At 27.6% G+C, this 22782-nt stretch overlaps 2 protein-coding genes across 2 annotated transcripts in view; both read right to left on the bottom strand.

Annotated features, from left to right (window-relative positions):
* Positions 1-1802: 1802 nt before the first annotated feature.
* Positions 1803-2503, bottom strand: LOC113374609 (mitochondrial pyruvate carrier 2-like). Its single transcript, XM_026614587.1, has 3 exons — positions 2461-2503; positions 2100-2140; positions 1803-2027 (listed from the first exon to the last, which is right to left on the bottom strand). Exons 1-3 carry the CDS (start codon positions 2501-2503, stop codon positions 1803-1805), a joined length of 309 nt encoding a protein of 102 aa, XP_026470372.1.
* Positions 2504-19515: 17012 nt separating this feature from the next.
* LOC113374608 (potassium voltage-gated channel protein Shaker) overlaps positions 19516-22782 on the bottom strand; it is a gene marked incomplete at its 3' end in the record, with an annotated part of 47521 nt that continues 44254 nt past the window's right edge. The window contains exons 7-8 of the mRNA XM_026614585.1: positions 21808-21998; positions 19516-19616 (exon numbers count right to left, since the gene is read on the bottom strand). Of these exons, the coding sequence (XP_026470370.1) occupies positions 19516-19616; positions 21808-21998 (292 nt within the window). The remainder of the gene's footprint in view (positions 19617-21807; positions 21999-22782) is intronic.

Here is a 22782-nt window from a genome sequence, read left to right as displayed (position 1 = left end):
GGTTATTGAAGTTTTATTTTCTATATTTCCACATGCCCATCAGTTCACTTTCATAATACAATTTCAATTGACCTTTCCTTCTTTCGTATAAATTTAGACAGTAAACTAACCTGGGGACAACAGTTAATTTTAAAAATGCTTATAGTTGAAGATAGAGCAAAGTACTGTACTAGTTTGCAGGAAATAAATCTAAGTCATTCCTTGAAAATAGGTTGCTTATTAAGTACAATAATATGGACTTATGGTGTCGAATTGTGGGAATGTTCAAGTAAGTCATCACCCTCGCTTTACGCGGCAAGTGCGTACCGTGCAGTATAGGAACCGTGCTATAAGAAACTCGTATTTAACATACAATTCAGGCTAATTCGTAGTGCGTTCTATGGAACCTTACATAGTGCAGTATGGGAACCGTATTATGAGAGACTCAGAGTTTGTACAAATCGCACCATTTTTATCGCGTTGTATGGAGACCAAGAAATACAACTTGAAGTAGGAGAAATACGGACGAAATGACGTGTAGGACATTGACACCTTATTCAAAAATTGGCGCGACGCAGTAATCAGCTCAAACGTTCTTAGGCGGCTATTATACAATCAGGCATGTCTAAAAGATAAAAGTCGATAACAAAATTTACAACAATACCCTTTTGCACAACGAACTTATGGGCTGTTGACCAAATACCGTGTAATAAAAAGTCCGTGTAGTCGGAGGGATGTCGGATTTTTAGCTCCGTGTAGTATGGGAACCGTGTACCCAGAGTGCCGTGTAAAGCGAGGGCCTACTGTATATCATCAGGTGGATCACAAAATTTCCATGGTACGTCAACTAAACTATTCAGAATGATTTAAATATACCATCAGTGATGGTATGATGTAGTATATTGGTCCAGAATCTCGGAACTCATCTTAATAACAAAGTCAAACAACTTCTTAAATGACCACAATCCAGGAGGCTTAAAAGATAATAAAAAAGATAATTATCTACAAATTTATCTTAACAGATTAGCAACACATGTCAGTTAATGAAAATTGAATCAAAAAGACGACAGGATCACAGGAACAAACTGTATAGCAAATGAAGAAAATATGTTGACCATGATTAATACAAAGAGAGCTGTGTTGGTAAATCATTCAATGTGGGAATATTATTAAATTTACAGTTTTCAGCCTAATTATTAAATTGTGCTTCTACGTATGATTAGTGTAAAAAATAAATGTATAAAACAAAAAATACTTTGAATTTCTGTCTAAGTATTATTAGGTAAATGTAAATATTGTGCTTCAGTTAAGAAATCTGATATCAGGAAATGATGACAATCAGGAGTAAATCTTACTCTTATTAAAATAAAATTAAAGAAAATATGCTAGTACCATTTTAAAATGCAATTACTTTTTGCAACAAGTAAAAATTATCAGTACCCAGAAGCTACAGAATTGAATATTCATAAATATTATTAGTTAGTTGATGGATGGACACGTGCGAATAATTGAACCCATAGTTCAATTTCACACGATCTCAATCTTGTTATAATAAAGTTAAAAATAATATGCTAGTACCATTTCAAGATGCAATTACATTTTGCAACAAGTAAAAATTATTAACATCTAGAACCTGCACAGTATAGAATCTTCATAAATATTATCTAAATATTATTAGTCAGCAGATGGACACGCCTGGTTGATAGATTGTCGTGTCCTTTTATCATAATAATAATAAAAAAACATACTGGTACTATTTTAAACATGCAATTACTTATAAGTACAAATTATCAATATCTACACAGAACGGAATAATGATCCTTCTAAATATTATTAGTTGGTGGATGGTAAGACATCGCTCTGGAGAATTGAATTCCTTGTGTAATCCCAACCAGCATATTAACGGCAAACAACGAATAATTCCTGGGAGTGATCACTAAAGAATATCGTGCCCATACAAAACCAGTCAGAGCCAATGATCCTGATTGAAATGTCGATATCTGGTGGGCTGGACGAGACATATCGCTCAAGCCGGCAATTACCAGGCCCTGGAGGAAACGATACAAATCAGTTGAAATGAATACTTGTTTGGTTAAATTAAATTGTATGATGTTGCTTACCCATTTGAAGAGTGGAGCCCAGAAGAATATAGTTCTAGGACCTAGAAATATTAATATAAATAGTAAATTTGATGGGTATTGACAATGCTTCTAGTATTTTGATTTTTGGCTGGCCTAACCATTCAGAAATTTTAATGGAAAAGGTGCTAAAATCAGTCACTTTGAGTCTAAAACATGGTAGGTTCTGCAAGTCCTTTGATTTATAGCATACATAATATAATTTTTGAAATTGGTATACCAATAAGGAGAAAACATCACTAAACTTCATATTCTTTGAAAAACTACAAACTTAAGGAGAATTCATCGCAGAAATTTTTTTACTATATCTATCCGAATATTTATGTGTATTTTAATTCCTCACCTGCCGGATGATTGAAAAATTCCTGAAGCTTTTCCAGCGGCATTTTGAATTATTTCTATGCGATCATTATTTTGACAAAATATTTCAAATTAAAACAAACTGTATTTCTCTAGAAACTGAAGCCTACTAGAAATAATAATGACAGGAGCCTTTTTTTGAAAATGTAAAATTCATCAATTTCCAGTAATGCTTCTTGGAACAGGTTATCCAAATGCGTTTCGAAGTAGTCTATTAGGTCATTGATCATAATATATTTGAGGATGTTGATACAAAGCATTTCGATGGCTTGTGCATTTTCAAAATTCATTTCAGGTGAAAAAATTTCAATATTTTAATCTGTATCTATTAAAGCTTTGACAGCTATCAAAAATAAAAACACACTGTTTTGTCGATATAACAATAACAAATTTATTATTAAATATAATATTTATAGTTCAAATGTTTCACATTTTATATCAATTTTATTTTCATAATAGTCATGTCATAGTAAGCTAAAATGCTTCCGGCGATCGTTTTATCATTAAGCTACTGCCCTGAATTATACATTCTCTCTTTTGGGAATTTTGAAAAATTGTTTGAAAAAAATTAAATAATTCAAGGATACATATATAATATTTGCCATTTTTTGTATTGGCTTTTTTGCAAGAACCATTCGCATTGACAAATGTTACAAGTATTAAGTTCGTGTTGTTTGTTATTGAATTTGTTAATACGAATGTTTTCATTGCATTACATTTATTAATTCAATATGAATCCCATATGTTTCTTTATAAATTCATCCACCATTCTCGCACAATTAACATTTAGTACGTTAAATAAATTTAACATTCAACATATGTCAATATACGATTAATATTTTTTAGCGGCAGCAGTAATTTTTTTTACCAGATCACCTTCAGCTAATACCACTGTGGTATACTTTTTGTTTAAACTATATATTTTCGTTATTTTAGTATTTGTTTCGGCGTTATTTTTTGCGTTTAACTAATTTATATATAGAGCGATATATTATTTGATCGAGAACATTTCTTTGAATCAGCCGAGGAAATGGATTCATTTTTTATTCAATTTACTAAGAGAAATAGAATTGATGATGAATATCTTACTTCAAGACCTAACTTCAATTTACCACGATCATTGTCTCAGAATTTCTAAGAATCAACTTTCTCCTTAACATTTAGAAGTTTTATTTAATTTCTTTATTGGATTATTTTGTTGTCTATGTGTAATACTAATAGTTATGGTCAGGATTAATTGTTCACGTTGAGCCAAATAGACCAATGTTGGTAAAACTATATAAGCTCTATCTAAAAAATGTTCAATTTTTATACCCAGCCGATATCGGCATCAAATTTGACCAATGTAGATTGTATATTGCTCGTAGATTCAGCCCACATTAATTTCTATATGTTAACATATTGCTCGAAAGATTATTTCTACAAATTACATTGATTTATTTTTTTGCTCTTTAATCTACAGTAACCAAAACTTTTGACTTCTAGACTTATGTCAATAAACACATTTTGTAGATAAATGACATCATTGTTACTTTTTACCAAAATTAATACATATAATTGATCAGCAGTATGCAATATCAATATCAACCAACATTCCTCGACTAATATTAGCCAATACAAACATTATTTAAGATAATAGTCAATTTTGATCTAATGGCGAATATTGATCAGTTTGATTATTGTTGACCCTAATGTTAGCAAATATTATTCAATATTGCACATTATTGAACAACAATTGAATCAACATTGACCAATATTGTACTATATTGTACCATATTGACCAATGTTGTACCATATTGACCAACGTTGTACCATATTGACCAATATTGTACTATGTTGGTAAATATTGGCCAATATTGTACCATTTTGACCAATATTTTACTATATTGATCAATATTGTACAAAATTGACCTAATCGACTAATATTGACCAATTGACAAATATCAAAAACAAGATAAGGCGAAAAGATGGCACAAAGCTTGCAACTATGTATTTTATCCGTACTTTTAAGGCAATGAAATCAATTATTTTTTTCATATCAGGTAGATGAAAGAAATTTCACTTCCCAATTTTACATTTCTACAATGATGAATTAAAAATCTGCACTTTTTTGCAATTTTTTGAGACAGACATAAGCAGTTGGTATTTATCTTGAGTAAAGTATACTCTGAAACTTGGAGTTTTAAAAACTTCTGATTCCATTTTTTTTTTGAAAATTATATAAAATTCAAGAAATTTCAAGACAATGCAATTCCTCGATTTTGTAAAATTCTGATGATTAATTCGAATATTCTTTCATTGACAAAACCTAGATTTCTTTACCCATTTCCTCGATCGATTCCCAAAAATGTTCTCGTTCAAACTTTTGTAAATTTGGGGCCAAGTTTTGCGCGCTACTTATTTAAATATATATACTTATTTTTAGCCAACTTAAATTACAGCGATTTTTTTTATTAAAAATTCTATCTTAGCAGCAGCGCGGCTATTTTCGTTTTAATTTTAATTACGTTAAAATTGGACGTCAAATATTTTTACGAATGATTGGGTCGATTTCTTGTTTTGTTATTTACAGCAGATGTACTTTTGTATAACATAGGAAATAGGAAATATACACAAATGTTAAGTGATAGATATTATTTAGTTATTTATTAAATTATATAATTTAAAAAATTATAAAAAAAGTCCGAAAGCTGATTTTGTCTGTGAAAAGTTTAGATTTCTTAAAATCATTGTATTAGTTCTGCTTTAAACGGAATTTAGGCAACTTGTGAACAGGAATAGAATTAAAAAAAAAATGAATAGATCAGAATAAGTTTACTAAAATTTAATCTAATAATTTTATAAGCAACAAAGTTCTAAATTCAGACCAATTTTGGACGTTTTCTTCTTGAAAAATCAAAAATCTGTTTCTAATTTATTAGTGCTGGGGTTTAATTTTAATTATGTTTTACAAACCTTCAATAAATAACGAAAAAATATTGCAATTTTATGAAATATCTATTGCACAAAATGAACGATTTTTTATACGATGTTTTAGGTGTTTTGCTTCCAACATCAAATGAAATTAAATTAGTATCTGATATAATTTTTTTGTTTAATTTTAAATTTAAATCCAATCAATTAATGTGATTAATTAGTTTCAATAGCTATCTATTGATTTTACTCCAAAATCAACTATCAACACCAAAATTTAATTTATTTTGAAGGATTATTTTTAAATTTTGTATTTTTTAATACAAGAACATTTTGATTGCAAATAATTTATCATCTAAAACTATATCACAAAATTTTGTAACCTCACTTTTAGCTAAATTGTTAGTACAAATTCCTTTCCCTATGTTATACAAAAGTTAAATAGGGCATCATTATATTTTTTGGATAAATATCTATATATTTATTATTTATTCCTAGGTCATATTTTCGTCCTATTGGAATGTTTGCGAAATATATGAAATTTTTATCTACAACAATTAAAGTAATTAAAATTTCAAATCAATTTACAAATATATACAGAGTAGATGATAGTCTAAATTTTGAATGGATTTTTCTTAGAAATTTTCAAAAAATAAGTTGGATTTTCTAATATATATTGACTCCAAGTGAAAAATTAAGAGATACACATTTTTTTCTAAATAAATTAACTTAAGGTAAAAAATTATTGTTGGAAAATATTATTTTCAACTAAACTTGTCGTTTTAACAACTGGATTCGCTATTTAATTTTTCTCTTAAAAGTCTTTTTGAAGATGATTTTATCTTTCGAACAAATCTTTCAAGTTAATATTGACATTTTTAATCATTCTAATTATTTCCATATGAATCAATAAAAATTCAAATTAAACTCAAACTTTTTCAAAAATTTCTAAGAAAATACCAAGCTTTTTGATGCTCACATTTCGAGCTGAACTTTTTATATTAAAAATTATTGATTTGCCCACAAAACATGATTGTTGAGCGAATTAACCCAAATTAGCCCAAGTTTAAATTGGAATTGTGAATCTTCATGTTTAATGAATTTACTTAAGAGTTAGGTATACATGATTTAATAAACATAATTGGGTCTTGCACTTTTACCAATAATTAGCACTTGATTTATTGTATCTTCCAGATTTATATAATTTGTTTCAAACTGTACTTCAAGTAATTTGTGATGTTTATCAATATTTTTGGTAAATATTTTTTGGTTTTGGGCTAATATGGGCTAATAAATGGCTTTAAATTGTTTTAGCCAATGAGCACATTATATAATCCGTGGGCTGTATGAAGCAAAAATTTGGTAAAAAGGCGATTGTTGTAAAAGATTTTTATTTAAAATCTTTAACATATATGAATACATGAAAATAAATTATTAAATCTTCGGTAAGAAAAAGGCAAATTCAGGAAAACAAAGCCCCAAAAATCAAATAGACTTAATTAAACATAATTTAATTTAAATATAACTATTGTTATATGTATTAGTAATGTTTAGATTTTAAATCAGGCATTAAAAAATTCAATTACATAATTTTTTTGTTCGGATTTCACGTAATTCATTTTTCTATTAAACATTCGCCTTTTCACTTCTCAGAATATTTTTACTCAATTTCCTACATAAAAACATTTCTCATGAACACTAATACGATTTTTTTGCACAAAACTTAACAGTCAACGATAATGTATTAATAAATCCATTTAACATAATTATTTCTTTTAACAAACATAATTATTAACATTTAATAATTAATAACAAATAATATCTAATACTGCGTTTTTTTGATATCGTTCGAAAGGATCAAGTAAATTTTTAAATGATATTGTTATTTTTAGTTTTGGAAAAAGAACTGTGCACAACTGGGGAAAATAGTGTGAAAACATGGTGGATTTGGTTTACTTTGATTCAGATTGTAATTTTGAATCAAAAATTGATTTTAGACTCACTTTGATAAATTTTCATATTTGATTTTTTTATATACTGTTCAACTGATGTCTTTTTTCCATCAATAATTACTGATCAAATTTTTGCAAATAGATTCTGGCGTTCATATATATTTGTTTATAAATATCCATTAAATTTTTATGTATTTTTAACAATTTTCCTCGTTGTGTCGTTCTTTTTCCTTTAAATATAAATAATTCAACGTATACCGCTTGTATAAGATGATATGGTTCTACATTATTGCAATTTCAATATATAATATATTATACGCACTTTTTTATTCACTATAGTTTTAAAACGTATATTTTCGCTGATATAAATTATTTTAGACTTGATTTTACATCACTTAAATTTGCATGTAAATTCAGCCTAATAATATTAATATTAATAATAATAATTTTTGTCATAGATTCTTCATTCATATATGTCGAATTTTTGGTAATTTTTCTTTAGGTGTGATGAATTTTTCAAAAGGCAAAAGATTAGCTTTTGCTCTTTTCATATAATGAAACGTTGATCAATTTTTTATTCCAATGGCTCTCAAATTACAATATCTTTGTGGTAATAGGTCTGATTATTAATTTGTTTTTATATTATTATGTAATTAATTTAAAAAATGTCTTTAAACATTTTTAATTTAGTTACCACAAATTAGTAAAGATAGTTGTTACGTTAGAACCACCGTTTAAGAACAAAAAAATGCATTTTTAAGTTATTCAATCGATCTATTTTTGTTTTAAGAAATTAGGTTGATTCGTCTGTGATTTTGATAAAACTTCGTATGATGATAATGATAAATAAATTTAAAATATCATTTAATTTTTTGACGCTGGTTAAGATCGATCCTCACTCTGTATTTTAATCATTTTATAAATACTTTTGCCATAGTTACATAAACAAACTTTTTTTTTAATTTGTAATATATTTTTTGCGAAATGCTTGAGTAAATGTATTCTCAATCAAAATTCTCAAATATTGGGTGTAATATTGGTTACCAATATTCCAGCCCCGATATGGGACCAATGTTGGCAAAATATTGATAAATACTATTTTTCAATATTGATTAATAATTTTATCTTAAAACTGGGAATTATTCTGACTCAGTTTTGGTAAATAATATTCGGATTGGAAAATAAATTTTCTGTAGTATTAAATTTTAACGATAGCTTTTTTTTTGTAAATAAATTTGTTAAATTTTAATGAAGCTGGTCAAAAATTATATTAATCAATTCAAATTTCAATGTGCAATTTTCGATTTAATTTTCAAAAACAAGTAGACAATATATTAAAAATTCTGTTTTAGCACTAAAAATACATTCTATATTTAGTTCGAACTCTATATTTAATTTTCTTAAATATTTTTGTTCTTCTAACTATTTGTAGGTTTCGTTTTGACAACGTCACAAGAAGTTTTATCAAAATCACTTATAATCATACACCAGATAGCTTTTTTTCGGTTATATTTTCAAAAATGCCTTTTATGATCAATGAATGCTTTTGAAAAATTCAAAAATTTGTCTAGGGAGACGCCTTGATCTAAAAATAATTAAATTCAGACTAAGGTTTGTCTAATAAAAATTCAAAATAATTGTTAGAAGTTTAAATGTGGAATTTCAATTAATGAATTATTGACCTACTTTTAGTCTATTGAAATGAAATATTTTAGTTTGTATGAATTAATTTTAAATAAAATTTATAATTTTCTATATTTTATGACACAGTATATCACATGGAGTCAACGTCGAAAAATTCTTAATAATATTTTTATTTTATTTCTCTGCATATTTGATTTTTAGTGATATAACTTTCTTTAAATTTTATATAGAAAGATAACATGATATTTAGCTGTGGGCAGTGTTACTTTTTGTGGACTAGTGACGAAATTTTTTTTAGTATGATATTTATATTGTGGCAACAAATGATATTTTATATATTGCCGGAAGTACAAGCATTCTTAGGTACCCAACTTCTACCCTTAAGGTCCATGTAAGAAGTAAGATTTTTGGGGTCTTCGGGTCATTTTGAGATATTTAATAAAAAATGTAACAACCACTAAACAGTTGTGTTTAAACTAACTTATTTTGAATGTACAAAACATAGAAAACAATCTCAAATTTTATAAATAATTTTTGTTGTATATATCTTGAAAATAAAATCTTATTAATGAATAACATAACTGTTATAATTATTGGACAGGTGTAAAAAATATTGAATAATTTAGAGTGACTACTCAATACTGTGTTTTTAGAAAAATTGTTAAAAATCATGGACTGCATGTGATATGTATAACGACTTCTTAGATTCACAATATAGAAATTTATTAATGTAAATATTTTGCAATAATTTTTATGGTAAAAAAATAGGTGAATTCAATTTTTTTTTTTATTTTCGATCAAAACGTCTCCTGATATTTTTTCGTCAAAGTCCCATAATCAGCAACTTCCATCGTCAATTGCTAGTATTTATTTTTTTTCATAATAATAATATTTTTGTTTGCTATTACAAGAAGAATAGGCTAGGTTTAGGTTTTTTAGGTTTTCATTCGTTAAGGGGGAAACAGTTTAGTACTTCTATATTTTTTATTTTTTTTAATAATTCCTATTATAACAACGCTACGTTCGAAAAGGTTTTTTTAAAGAGCTCTTTCACTTTTATACAGTAATAATTATTTTTATTTATTTATACAGTACAATATAAGTTCTCGTCGAAGAAAACCTGTCAGAGTACACGACATGATTTTTAAAATAATTTATCATGGTTTCCAGTAGAATAATTTTAGGACCTGGAATTGATAATGATTTTTAATTTGATTTAAGTCTGATTTTTTAGAAAAAAATGTCGTGTAAAGTAACAGGTCAAGACGCTCATTTAATTTGGCCCTTAAAAGTAAAAACTAGAATATAGTAGCTGTAGTATAATTTTACTGAGGGGGCTTTGTCACAATGTACGGTGTTGGGAATAAATTAAAAAAAAACAATAAAATGAATTTAAAATAACGACAATAATTAGTTAAACATAATTGCCAAAATATGTAATAGATTTACACAAAAAAAAACTATTTTTTTAAATAATTTTGCATTTGCTATTATTAACGAGATAAGCGTCGCATGAGTTAAAAATGTTTTGGTATAAATAAAATTTTAAAAATATACTTGATAAAAAAATATTTTTTTACAAATTGATATTTGAAAGTTTTTTATACAATTAAATAAAATATGACAAAGCAACACCGCACATTGAAGACATTTTTTATCACTAGTTTGCAGGCATAGAACAAGGCTAGTATTTTTTTTATAAAAAATGCTATGTACGATATAAATTATATAAATATATATATTTATTTATTTATATATAAATTTATAGTGAAAACTAAAATGTTGCCAACTTTTTTAAAAAACCTAAAAATTTTTGAATAGAAATCATAATATTTTTAATTACAAATATTTAATATAGATATTACATGATTAAAAATTATGATAGTAATAATGTTATGAACAAATATTCATTTTTTCATAAAATTATTACTATCAAAATACTTACATAATATTATTACTTCGAATGAATTTTGAATTTTATATAACCTAATTTTGGCAACATTTTAGTTTTATTAAGTAAATATCGTACATAGTTTTATTAAAAATTGGAAATGGCATGGATTAAATACATAAACAAAATATATACGAGTATTTTGTAAAGATCAAGTTGGAAAAAAAAATTATAATTGTGATAAAATAAAATAAAAATCATAATTTGATATAGATGATGAAAATTTAGATCAACACTATTTTTTTAATTTATATGGGATCGAAAAGTTTACTGTGGCAATTTGTTACAGATTTTTTTAATAGGGCCGAAAAAAAATATACTAGATTTGGAAATTTTGTATTAGCGGTTTAAATATGCCCATAACAAATAAATGCAGAAATATGTTGTCAATTCAGGAAATGGATAGTAGAAAAATAACTATAATTAACTAATGATATACTATAAAAATAATTATTAATCGATAATTTGCAACTTTTTACTTCACAAAATTTATCATTTTTTAAATGTATCATGGGGTGTAATATTAATTTATGGAACTAATTGTTTTAAATTATTATGCATAAACGTAATTTTGAGTTTTTGCCCTTATTTTTTTTTTAAAAAAGCATAAATTAAAAAAAGAAAACTTAAAAATAACCGGATTTAAGTATTTTTATTATATATGTAGTTTCCAGAAAAGTCGATAGTATTTTCATGTAAGACCAAGACATTCAGGATATTTTACCATTTGATTTTTTTTTCAATTTATACATATATATTTACTTTATGAAATATATTTCGAGAATACGCTATGCAGTTCAAATGAAATTTGATTTTTTTTACATAATTGCTTAATTTTTTGCGTTCATCAATATCCAAAATCAAAAAGATCTATACAAATCACCACAGTAAAAATATATAATATATGAATAATTAAAATAAATGAAATCTATAAAAAAAAACTTACTGAATGCAATTGCCACTTCCAATTCCCAACGAATTCCTGACATTCCTAAAAAACAGACTATTTAGAAATCGAGAACTTTTCTATCAGAGGTTTATATTTAAGTCTTCATTATAAGACTATAAAAAAAATAAAAACTAACCAAACTATAAAAAAAATTCGAAAGAACAAAATCATTATTCGGTTTCATCTACGAACGTGCCTAGGCCGATGCAAAAGCTTTTGATTATTATTAATATTATTATTATTTAGTTATTTATTAATATTTATTTATATTTATTAAATATCATAGTTTTTTTTCTTAAATGCTTATCAACGATTCGATAAAAATGAGAACGATGTGGGGACGCGATTTTTTTAAATTTTTATCTATTTACGTTTGGTTTTATATAGTGTTGTAATAAATATTTATTTTTTATTAATTTAATAAGTTTATTCGCCGTTTTGGTTAGGTATTTTGTGAATTTGTTACTTGTACATTGTATATATACATATATATATATATATATATTTATATCTATATATTTATTTATATGTATATACAAATGCATAATCATTTTTCATGCGCAGTTGATTTGTTATAGCTCGAAAGCTTGTAGAGTTTGAATCGAAAAATTAAATATTTTGGATTTTGTTTGGATTTTCAGCTAAATTTTATATATAAATTGATTTTTTACGTCATTAGCGTCAGCCACATATTTCACATAAATTATATTCGTAGCTAATATTATTTTTAATTTCATTTTCTTGAACATAATTTTTCTGAATAATTTTTGGTTTATAATCATGACTTTATTTATTATTATTTTTTGACCGTATTGAAAATACGGTTTTAACTCTTTCCACTCGCGAATTGCGAGATTTATATGTTTTTTGCCGCCGGTGCGACTGCATCCGAGTGGAGAGGGTTAAAAACAAACAAAAATAATTTTATACATTTATACACTTCTTGTTATGTTTTCTGAATAGAAAGCTTTTGTTTTTCGTATAAATTTAACAAAAATTATGGACGTTTAGAAATATAAATAGTTGTTCTCTTTCTTCAAAAATAAAATTTGCAATGTGTTATTCAAATTTCATAATTTATTCAGTAGGATATATTTTGTATATTAGATCTTTGTAATAATTGCTTATGAAGGAGTGAATTGGGATATCCGTAACATCCACAAAAATTTTTACGTTTGTTTCAAATAAAATAATTCGGAGATCAAGTTTATATTTTTTGGCGTAATTTAAAATTTGTAATTATAATTTAGAATGTGAAATTCTTACAATTTCTTTTGATGATCGAGACAAATCATATTTCCGAAACATAAAATTTTTTTTTTTGCCCGACATATTTGGTGGCAGCGGTGGGATCGAAATTTAATTTTTATTTATATATATATATATATATATATATATATATATAATTAATCAATTTTATTAAATATATATTAATAGTCATTATATGAATGTTTTTGATAACAAGACTAAAAAAATATACTTGTTTAAAATTATAAGAATTGACCTTTTTATTTTTCTTAAAAAAAAACAGATGCATAATATTATATATTTTTTATAGAGATTCTTAATATCGTCGACAAATCAAAACGTTGATAGCAAAAAAAGAGGTATAAAAATAGAGAAAGTCTCAAGTCAAGAAAACATAGCCGGAAAATATTAGCCGTCTTGAAAATCAATTTTATATATTCCAGAACTCACCGTCAAATTATTCAAAATAATTTTTTTTTATAAAATATTAATTTATATAAAAACCACCAAAAACTTTCCAAAAAATCCAAAATATTCAATGCCCCGACTCCTTCCACATTGTCTTTGTTACATTTGGTTTTAAATTTATTTAAAGCGGAACCATTAATTTGTTTTTAATTTTTAAATAATTTCTAAAATATTTATTTATAATATATTATTTATATAATGTCAAGCGGATCGTTATTCGTTTTTTGTAATTTTTGTTCTATATATAATAATAATGTTTTTTGTATTAAGAGTAAGACTTTGTTTTAAAATTACCGACCGCACACAGACCAAGCTCTTTGACACATAACATACCTACAGAGGCGGATGAGGGGCAAATAATAATTTATAAATTATTGATAATTCATTATTTGTTATGTATATGGTTGAAAGATAATTATAGGCCGTATTTAAAAACGAACAGAGAAATTATTGATGAAAATTAAAAAATAAGGTCGGCTGTCTGATGCAATTTATAGAACGTACTGAGCATGAACTCCAATTCGATTCAGGAAAAAATAGTGTAAGGAATTTTCCATTGCCGTTTCACACCGCAGTGCCCGAAATGGGCTTATTTTCAATTGGAAACACATTTTTGATCTAAGTGAAAATGGACATTGCTACTGCATGATATCAGGTTGTCCATAGCGTGGATTTGAACTCACGACTTAATTCACACAAGGCAGTGCGCTTGACCGTCACGCCATAGAACACCCATATATATAATTTTCATTTCCAATGAATTTTTTTCAATTTTATTAAATTGTTGATGGATCAAAACATCTTCAGCGTATATGACAATGGGTATTTTATGAACAATTGTTTACGAACAAAAGTACCTGATCTAGACATATAGATATTAATTTTTACATCAGAAATTTATATAATTAATAATTTTTCAAATGCACCGAGTTTAAACTAGATAAAATTGTATATAAAAGTGTGTAAAATAAAAGATTGTGTATAATTTCTTGAATATCCACAAAATTTTTAGAATAGAAGTCGATCAAACTATTTTTTCCCACAAAATACGTTTATAAGAAACCAAAAAAATTAAAAATTTTGAAAATTCTTGTAGGAGACTTTTCTGCTTGTATTTTTATTATAATTATTTTTTCGTTGTTTGGTTAAAGTTTTCCTTAAAATTAAATAAAATCTACAATTATCCTTAAAGCTCCAATAAAGTTTCAAAATAGAACTTGATAAAACTATCTTTCCCATAAAGTACGAATGAGTACGAATATGAAGAACAATTTGAATAATGAGCAACTTTAGAAATTTTGGCAATCTTACTAGAAGACTTTCGCTTGTATTTTTATTATAACTCGTTTTCATTATTTGGGTAAATTATCGATGGAAATTAAATGAAATTTACAATTTTTAATTGCAAACTTAACCAAGTTTTATTTTAACACTTGCCACTCGCAAATTCCGAGATTTATATAAATTTTGCCGCCGGAGCGGATGCATCTGAGTCGAAAGGGTTGAAAGCTATAAGCCCGAGAATTGTTATAGAATGATTTTTTTAATTTAAATGAAATTTTTTAAATTTAATTTTTAGAAATTTTAATGGTTTTTTTACAGCCGACCCGTTTTGGAATAAATAATTATTCAGAACAATTTATAGGTAACCTTCACAATAATTACTATAAAATAAAATATAAACAACTTTATAACAATTAAGACTTTGAATAAATAAAAAATAAAATGTAAAATGGAATCATTTCACTAGGAATCACTCACTCACATTCTCATTCGCGCTTTTTTATTTCGCTATTATCGCTTAATACGGACTTTAAGAAAAAAATGAATTTTTTCTTTATGATATGCTTTGGACGAAAACGCAGCTAAAATGGTTTTTATAAATATACCCTACGTATCATGTATATATATATATATATATATATATATATATAATATAAATTTCAACAGATCAACGTTAAAAATAAACATCATGAATGAAATGTTATATGTTATAAAAAATTGTAATGTACATCTATTGCTTGAAACATATTTATATTAAATAAATATTTATTTCGTATCAAATATTATAAAAAGTCGCCCTGAATATGACGAACTATTACTTATTAAGTATAAGTTACCCGATTCGGTCAACTTTTGGCCATTGTGGCATCATGCAGCAGTGATACCAATTGAGAACAAAATATGCTTTAAATTATTTGGGTACTGCGATGTGAAATATCAACAATTCCACTTCGGGCTAAGTAAGTACTCGGTTATTATTATTATTGATATTATTGTTAATATTATTATTATAAATTAATGGATCATCATACCCGGACGTCCAATTTCTGGATTGGCATACGATTTAGGCATTCTAAGTACTGCAAAAAATTTGCTGAAGTTCCACATGAAATAGGTGCAGAAGTTAAAAAAATTACTGGATCATTTTACACTATCGATTCACAAAAATTTAGGAATAAAAAACGGTATTGGCAAAACCTGATCAAAAACGACGATTTACAACTGTTTGAATCAGACAGCGCATATTTTTACCAGTTTTGGACAATTTACTAAAATTTGGGTTCGAAGGGTTCAAACCCATTGACGTACGTAATCTTTTTAAATTTTTTTAACTAAAAAAAATATTTGTTTAAATTTTATAGGTAGTGAATTTTTCAATACCGGTGACTAAAACCAAAGACCACATTATTTATATTAACACTTTCCACTCGCGAATTCCGAGATTTATATAAATTTAGCCGCCGGAGCGGCGGCATCCGAATCGAAAGGGTTAATAATAATAAATACTAAAATTTCTGTACACTATTTTAAAAGAAACTGAAGGTTATGAATGTTACAAGCAAAGATGTACACATTTTATTATTTAAAATAAAAAATAACAGAACGAATAATATATATTTTTATCCCTGTTTTAATAGTAAGCATCGTTTGAATATTTATTTTAATGTGATCTGCAGTAATTGCACACAAATTTATATATATATATATATATATATATATATATATATACATGGATCTTTTACACTTTTTAATTATTTACTTTATGTATATTTATATAAATAATTCTGTTTAGCAAATTATCAATTTAAAAAAAGTCGGCATATATATCTTGTTGTTTTAAATATATAGAAAACGTTTTAATATTGCGTTATATTTATCATATATATATTATATATTTGTATTATTAATTATTTGTAAAAAATAATCGACTTCGCATGGCTAAAACATATTTTGCAATGTTTTGCAACAAATAAAATCATTTGCGTAATTATATCCTAAAACGATCCACACACATTACTTTAAATTTATTTTCCGTTATAGATCGCTTTTTTAAAAAAAAGTCTATTTTGAAGAAGCACTGCGTTCATTATTATATTCTTTATATATTTATATATTTATATATAACTTATATACATATATAAATTTATAATCCTTGCGTGTACGACGATTTCTGTAGTCACGTTTTGATTAAACTTTAAATTTTTTTTGCACAATTTTAAATCGTTTATTATGATGTCACACTTATTATTAACACTGATTTTTAACGGATTTAACGATTTCCGCACTCATAATCGTTTTAACGATATCGATATCGTGAGTTCGTGTCCTCCCGTAGTAGTAGTCCTGTCGTCTCTGGTATCGATCAGATATCGATATCTGCCGTTGTATCGATATATCGATTCGTGTTCTACTATAGGCCGCTGGCCGAGAATCGAATCGCGGCCGTTAGCGCTTGTGTGAGTCGCAGCGGCTCCGCCGGCCACGTCTGTTTAACTGGAATAGAAAAAAACAACGACATTATTAGATGCTGGAAAACTAAGTGGCAAAAAGTTGTCATTAACTTCCCGAAAGAGAAAATCCGATTTGCTAATTATTGAATCGAATGAAACCCATGGGCCAATTATCCAATAAAATTGAAATGTTATGGCAACGCCATGTTGTTACTGGCCTATTTTTAACTTTCCGTAGGGTAAGTTGTAGTAATCCCAAAATATCGAAAATTGAAATTTTTATATATCTTTACGTTTCAGTGGTTTTTGAACATTTTGGCATACCTTAGAAAAAATGATTGCTCAACTGATTTGAATGATTCAAAAAACATTCGATTTCTATTAAAAAGAAAACGTGCTGATTAGTTTTTTTGGCAAAGGCAGGTCCAGCCTTTCCGAAAATACGGGACGAAAAGTGCTAAAAATGATAATTCTATTTTTGAGAAAACGGAGCGTCCGATTCAAATGATTCAAAAAACATTTCACTTGTATTGACAAGATGAAGTACTGATTAAATTCACTCAATATACTTTTTACTTTGATACTTTTTATTTACTTTTTCATTTGGCGGTCAAAAATGTTTATTGGACATATGTACATCAAATTATCAGACATTTTATAGATGTTTTAACAATGCGTACACATTTTGTGTATTTGTTTTTGGGTTCCGTACAAAGATTTTTAATTTTGTAGTTCATTTATATGGTTCAAGTAAATGTTCAAACAAATGAGTAGACGGTGTGCAAAAAATGCATTTGCAAAAAATTTGATAATTTTGAAAATTTTCAAAAAAAAATTAACAATTTTCAAAAAAAATCAAATTTTCGAAGTTTTTCACCATTCTAAAAAAAACTTAATTTTGAGAAATTTGAAAAGAAAATAGATTTCTTACGAAAAATTGAGAATATTTTTGAAATTTTCAAAGAAATCGAATATTTTCAAAAATTTTCAAATTCTCAAATTTGAGAAAATTCCAGAAAATTTCAAACTTCTAAAAAAATTTCAAAATTTTGAGAAAATTTCTAAATTATCAAAAAAATCTATTTGAAACTATTCAAAACAATTATTGATTATTTTCATTTCTCGAATGTTTGATCACTGTACGGGAAGTTCCAGCAATTTGCCTTTAAGGCACGATGCCATGCGCCCCACTAGTTAAGCCTTCCGGTTTGAAACATATGGAGCAAACAAGGTTGTTACAAGGGGGCGTACAGCTGTTTCCAAAATCCTATTTGCAAAAATAACCCAACAATTTTAAACGATATAAAAAATAGTATTTTTTACCTAATGTTGCATATCTATTTGTAGTGTGATTATACCAGTTAAATATCTACGAATAAAAATAGTTCAAAAAATTGAGTACTGCGCAATAATTTTTTTATTAGAACGGTGGGAGGGGTTAATCGCTTCAAAAATGATTGAAAACCACTGGCTTTGCTGTTTCTTCAGAATTAGCTGAAAAGCACAGAATTTAGTCTACGGTTTAGCAAAAAAATTCGGTGTCTATTTCGAAAATTCAAAAACTATTCGAAAGGCATAATTTGAGAATCGTGCTGATTTAGTTTGTGGCAAACATCAACGGCCAGACCGTTTCTTCGTATTTTATTCTTAATTTTTTTTTCGATGATTTTAATAAAGCTTAGTATGGGGAGAGATCTCCTGGTCTCAATGGATATAGTAAATATAATAGTCCCACGAAACATAGTTTAATTATGAAAATTAATTAAAATTTTCAATATTCGGACGCGCTTTTAGAAAATATTCCTGGTATGTATTTGGCATGTGTTTGTTTTTCAATAATTTGTAATAAAAAAAATACACAATTGAATAATCTGCAAGAGTTTCTCATATTAGAATGTCATACGCTAACTTTATGTACTTAGAAATCATTCACTAATTAATATATTATTTCGGGAAGTTAATGCAACTTGCCATAAGGCAAAATACTACTTACAACTAGTTAAATTAATTTTTCCTTACCCAGTAGTCAGACGTCCGTTTCTATGCTAACGGCCAACGCGCTATTGTGCCTGGACGTGACACAATTCACCCTCCCTGCATTATTGTCCAATAACGAAGGGATAACTTCCCCCACGGCCCCTCCAGTCGACACGGGCAGTAAGGGCGCTCCGGCGAGCCCCAGCGGACCCAAAAGGGCCCCGGCGAGCGGGGCTTCCGATTCGCGGAGGTCCATCATGTCGGAGGAAGATGAAGATATAGATGATTTCTTCATGTGTTGACCTGGAATTAAGGGGAATTGAATTAGAAGATGCCGATTTTTTTTTATAGTCCAGTCATTATAGTAAGTTTAACTCGGAATTCGAGATACCCAACTGTAAGTCTGTAAATACTTTTATATAGACACTAAAGAAGTTCTAAAAACCTACATATGTTGCGTACACCCTACCGTATGTAGGTTTTGAGACAACTTTCGGGTGTCAATATACAACTATTTACAGACTTACAGCTGGATATCTCGAATTCCGAGATTTTTACCTTAATTTAAGCTTAAATGACTGGACTATTAGTTTAGATATTTTTATTGCGGATTATATCTATTTTAAAGCTAACTATCTCAATATAATAACCATATAATAACTATTTTTGCCAAAAATATTGTATATAGTTGGTGATATCACGATATCTTCACCTTTTGAGATATTCTCAATTGTTTGGCATAACTTACTGCACTCGGGCAAAAAAGTGACACAAGTCAAAAAGTTCAATTGTGCATCCGAGTGAAAAATAAAGAACTTGCAATTTTGAATTAAATGTAATTTGCTATCTAAGATCACAACTAAATATTTCAACATGTGCGTTAGTTTCTTTTATTTTGAATTTGAATTTTGAATTTAGGATGTAAAATAGGCATAATAGTCCAATGTTATGGCGAGGCCATGTTACGTTCCAACTTCCATACATTTTGCTACTGAATCATACTGAATATTATCAAAATGTCACGTACTTGCTGTGCATTCAGGCGTTTTACACATAACTGCAACGTCACTCGTATGTTATGAAGCTGGATCAGAAAGACCCTGTTATCTATGATCGGTTTTTTGACATTTGTGCGGTTTCTAGGTTAAGTTTTCTATCGGGCAACCTTAGTAAAACGCCTGACTGCACAGCAACCACATGGATTTTACAATATTTAAAACGAATTAGTATGGAAAGTTCTACATAACATAGTCTTACCCATAACATTGGTCTGTTGTACGGCAAAATCGGTACATTATACTTCAAAGCAATAGATAATTTCCAAAACTTGTCCATATTTTGACTTTTGTTAATTATTTGACTATAGTTAAAAATTTAACTAAATTATTTATTATTACACTCGACAATTTTGAGGGTCAAGGATCTATTTGGGTAAAGATGCTCACAAACAGTCACATTTAAAAAAAAATTGAGTAGTGTCAATTTTGTACAGTAACTTGCAAACATTTCACAAAGTTTTCAAATTTTAATATTTGCTAAAATTGGTAATTTGTGTTGATTTGCTTGAATTTATAAAATGGGCTATTTCCTAATTAAGAAAAAATCGTAATAATTATATGATTTTAAAGTTTTGAGAAAAATATTCGGCAGGTTTGAACTATCATTATTGGCTAAATCACTTATCGTAATTACAGCAAAAAATAGACGATTAAGGGATCGATTCTGCAATAACAGACCAATGATATGGCAAGGCTATGCTATGAAGAACTTGCCATACAAATTTGTTCTAAATATTGACAAAAGCCATGTGGTTGGTGTGCGGTAAGGCAATTTTCTCAGGTTGTCAGATACAAAACTTAACCTGGAAACCGCACAAATGTAAAAAAAACTATGTTAGATAACAAGGTCTTTCTGACTCAGGTTCATAACATACGAGTGACGTTGCAGTTTATGTGTAAAACGCCTGAATGCACAGCAAACACATGACAATTTGATAGTATTCAGTGTGATTTAGGAGCATAATATATGAAAGTTGGAACGTAACATGGCCTTGCCATAACATTTGTCTGTTATGTGGCAGAATCGGCCCTAAAACTGTATTTTTTAAGAGAGATTTAAAAACAATAAAACAAATTATTCTATAGTCGCCGCAAAATTGTTTTGGACAAGCTCGCAAACTTTTGCACGTACTAAAAATTAAGGCTCTATGAATTCTCTAGCAAATTTTATATCAACTTTCACCTGCAGTTTTTCTTTTATTTACACCGACTTCGAATGGAAAATATGTAGGAGATAAAGAAATAAACCAATTTAGACAATTATGTGCGTAATATTGTCAACACAATCAACCCTTTCGACTCGGATGCCGCCGCTCTCGTGGCAAAATTAATATAAATCACGGAATTCGCGAGTGGAAAGGGTTAATATGTTACAAATCCTACTAAACTCTTGCTATCTCCATAAATTTTATTTCAATTTTTTTCTTTCCACTCACCTAAAGTGCCTGGCAGATACGGGCAGCTGGTGACGTGGTTGAAGTTCTGGCTCTGCATCTCCTCCTGATCGGTTTCCCGATGGTAGAAGTAATTGAAATTGCTCACAATTACAGGAACTGGCAGGGCTATAGTTAGCACACCGGCAATGGCACAAAGGGAACCCACTATTTTGCCCCACACGCCTACGGGCCTATTGGGGAAAAGGAAATTTGATCGGTTAATTTGGGGAAAATTGATACACAAAACTCAATAATATCGATACACGCAAATCGCAAATCGCAAATCGATACACAAAACGCAAAAATATCGATCGATTTTCAAAACTTCTGGACAAGCTAGAAATTTTACGATAGAATTTCGTTAAACGTTAGCAAAACAATTTTAGCACAAAGAAAACATCATCTTTGTTGGAACTTTAAGTTGGACTTAAGGGGGATTCTGGTCTAGAATTAAAAAAAACGATTTTGTTTTGTTTGATATTTTGAAAGTATAACTCTTGAAGCATATGTGTATTATAAAATTCTTAAAATTAGAAATATTTTTAGAAATATAGCTGTTTGAGAACAATTATCAGACATATTTTTTTTAAATTCTTCCTTATAAACTTGTCATCAGTATGTACTACGTTTTTAACCAAATTCTAATTCATCCTATTTTTAAAAATTCGGGAGTATCAAATTTTTTTTTTAATTTTCGTTTCGAAAAGTGGCAACTTAAAACGCGTTTTTCTCTGAACTGTATTTTTCGATACGATACCTACGATTTCTCAACTTCTACTGCACCGATTTACTTGAAATTTTTACAGAGTCTTTCTTATAAATTTGTTACGAGTATAAACTACGTTTATCCCAAATTTCTGATTTTTACAATTTTTAAAAAAATCTTGAAAAATATAAGAAAGTTGTAAATTTTTTTTTCAGACAGTCACTATTCTGAGAAAAAACATTTTTTTTTTAACTTGCCCGTAGTTCATA

The sequence above is a fragment of the Ctenocephalides felis genome, unplaced genomic scaffold, assembly GCF_003426905.1.
Source record: "Ctenocephalides felis isolate EL2017-DRISC unplaced genomic scaffold, ASM342690v1 CF-g0.4_SCAFFOLD_01886, whole genome shotgun sequence".
Classification (NCBI taxonomy): domain Eukaryota; kingdom Metazoa; phylum Arthropoda; class Insecta; order Siphonaptera; family Pulicidae; genus Ctenocephalides; species Ctenocephalides felis.
This window is presented reverse-complemented; position numbering and strand designations above follow the sequence as displayed.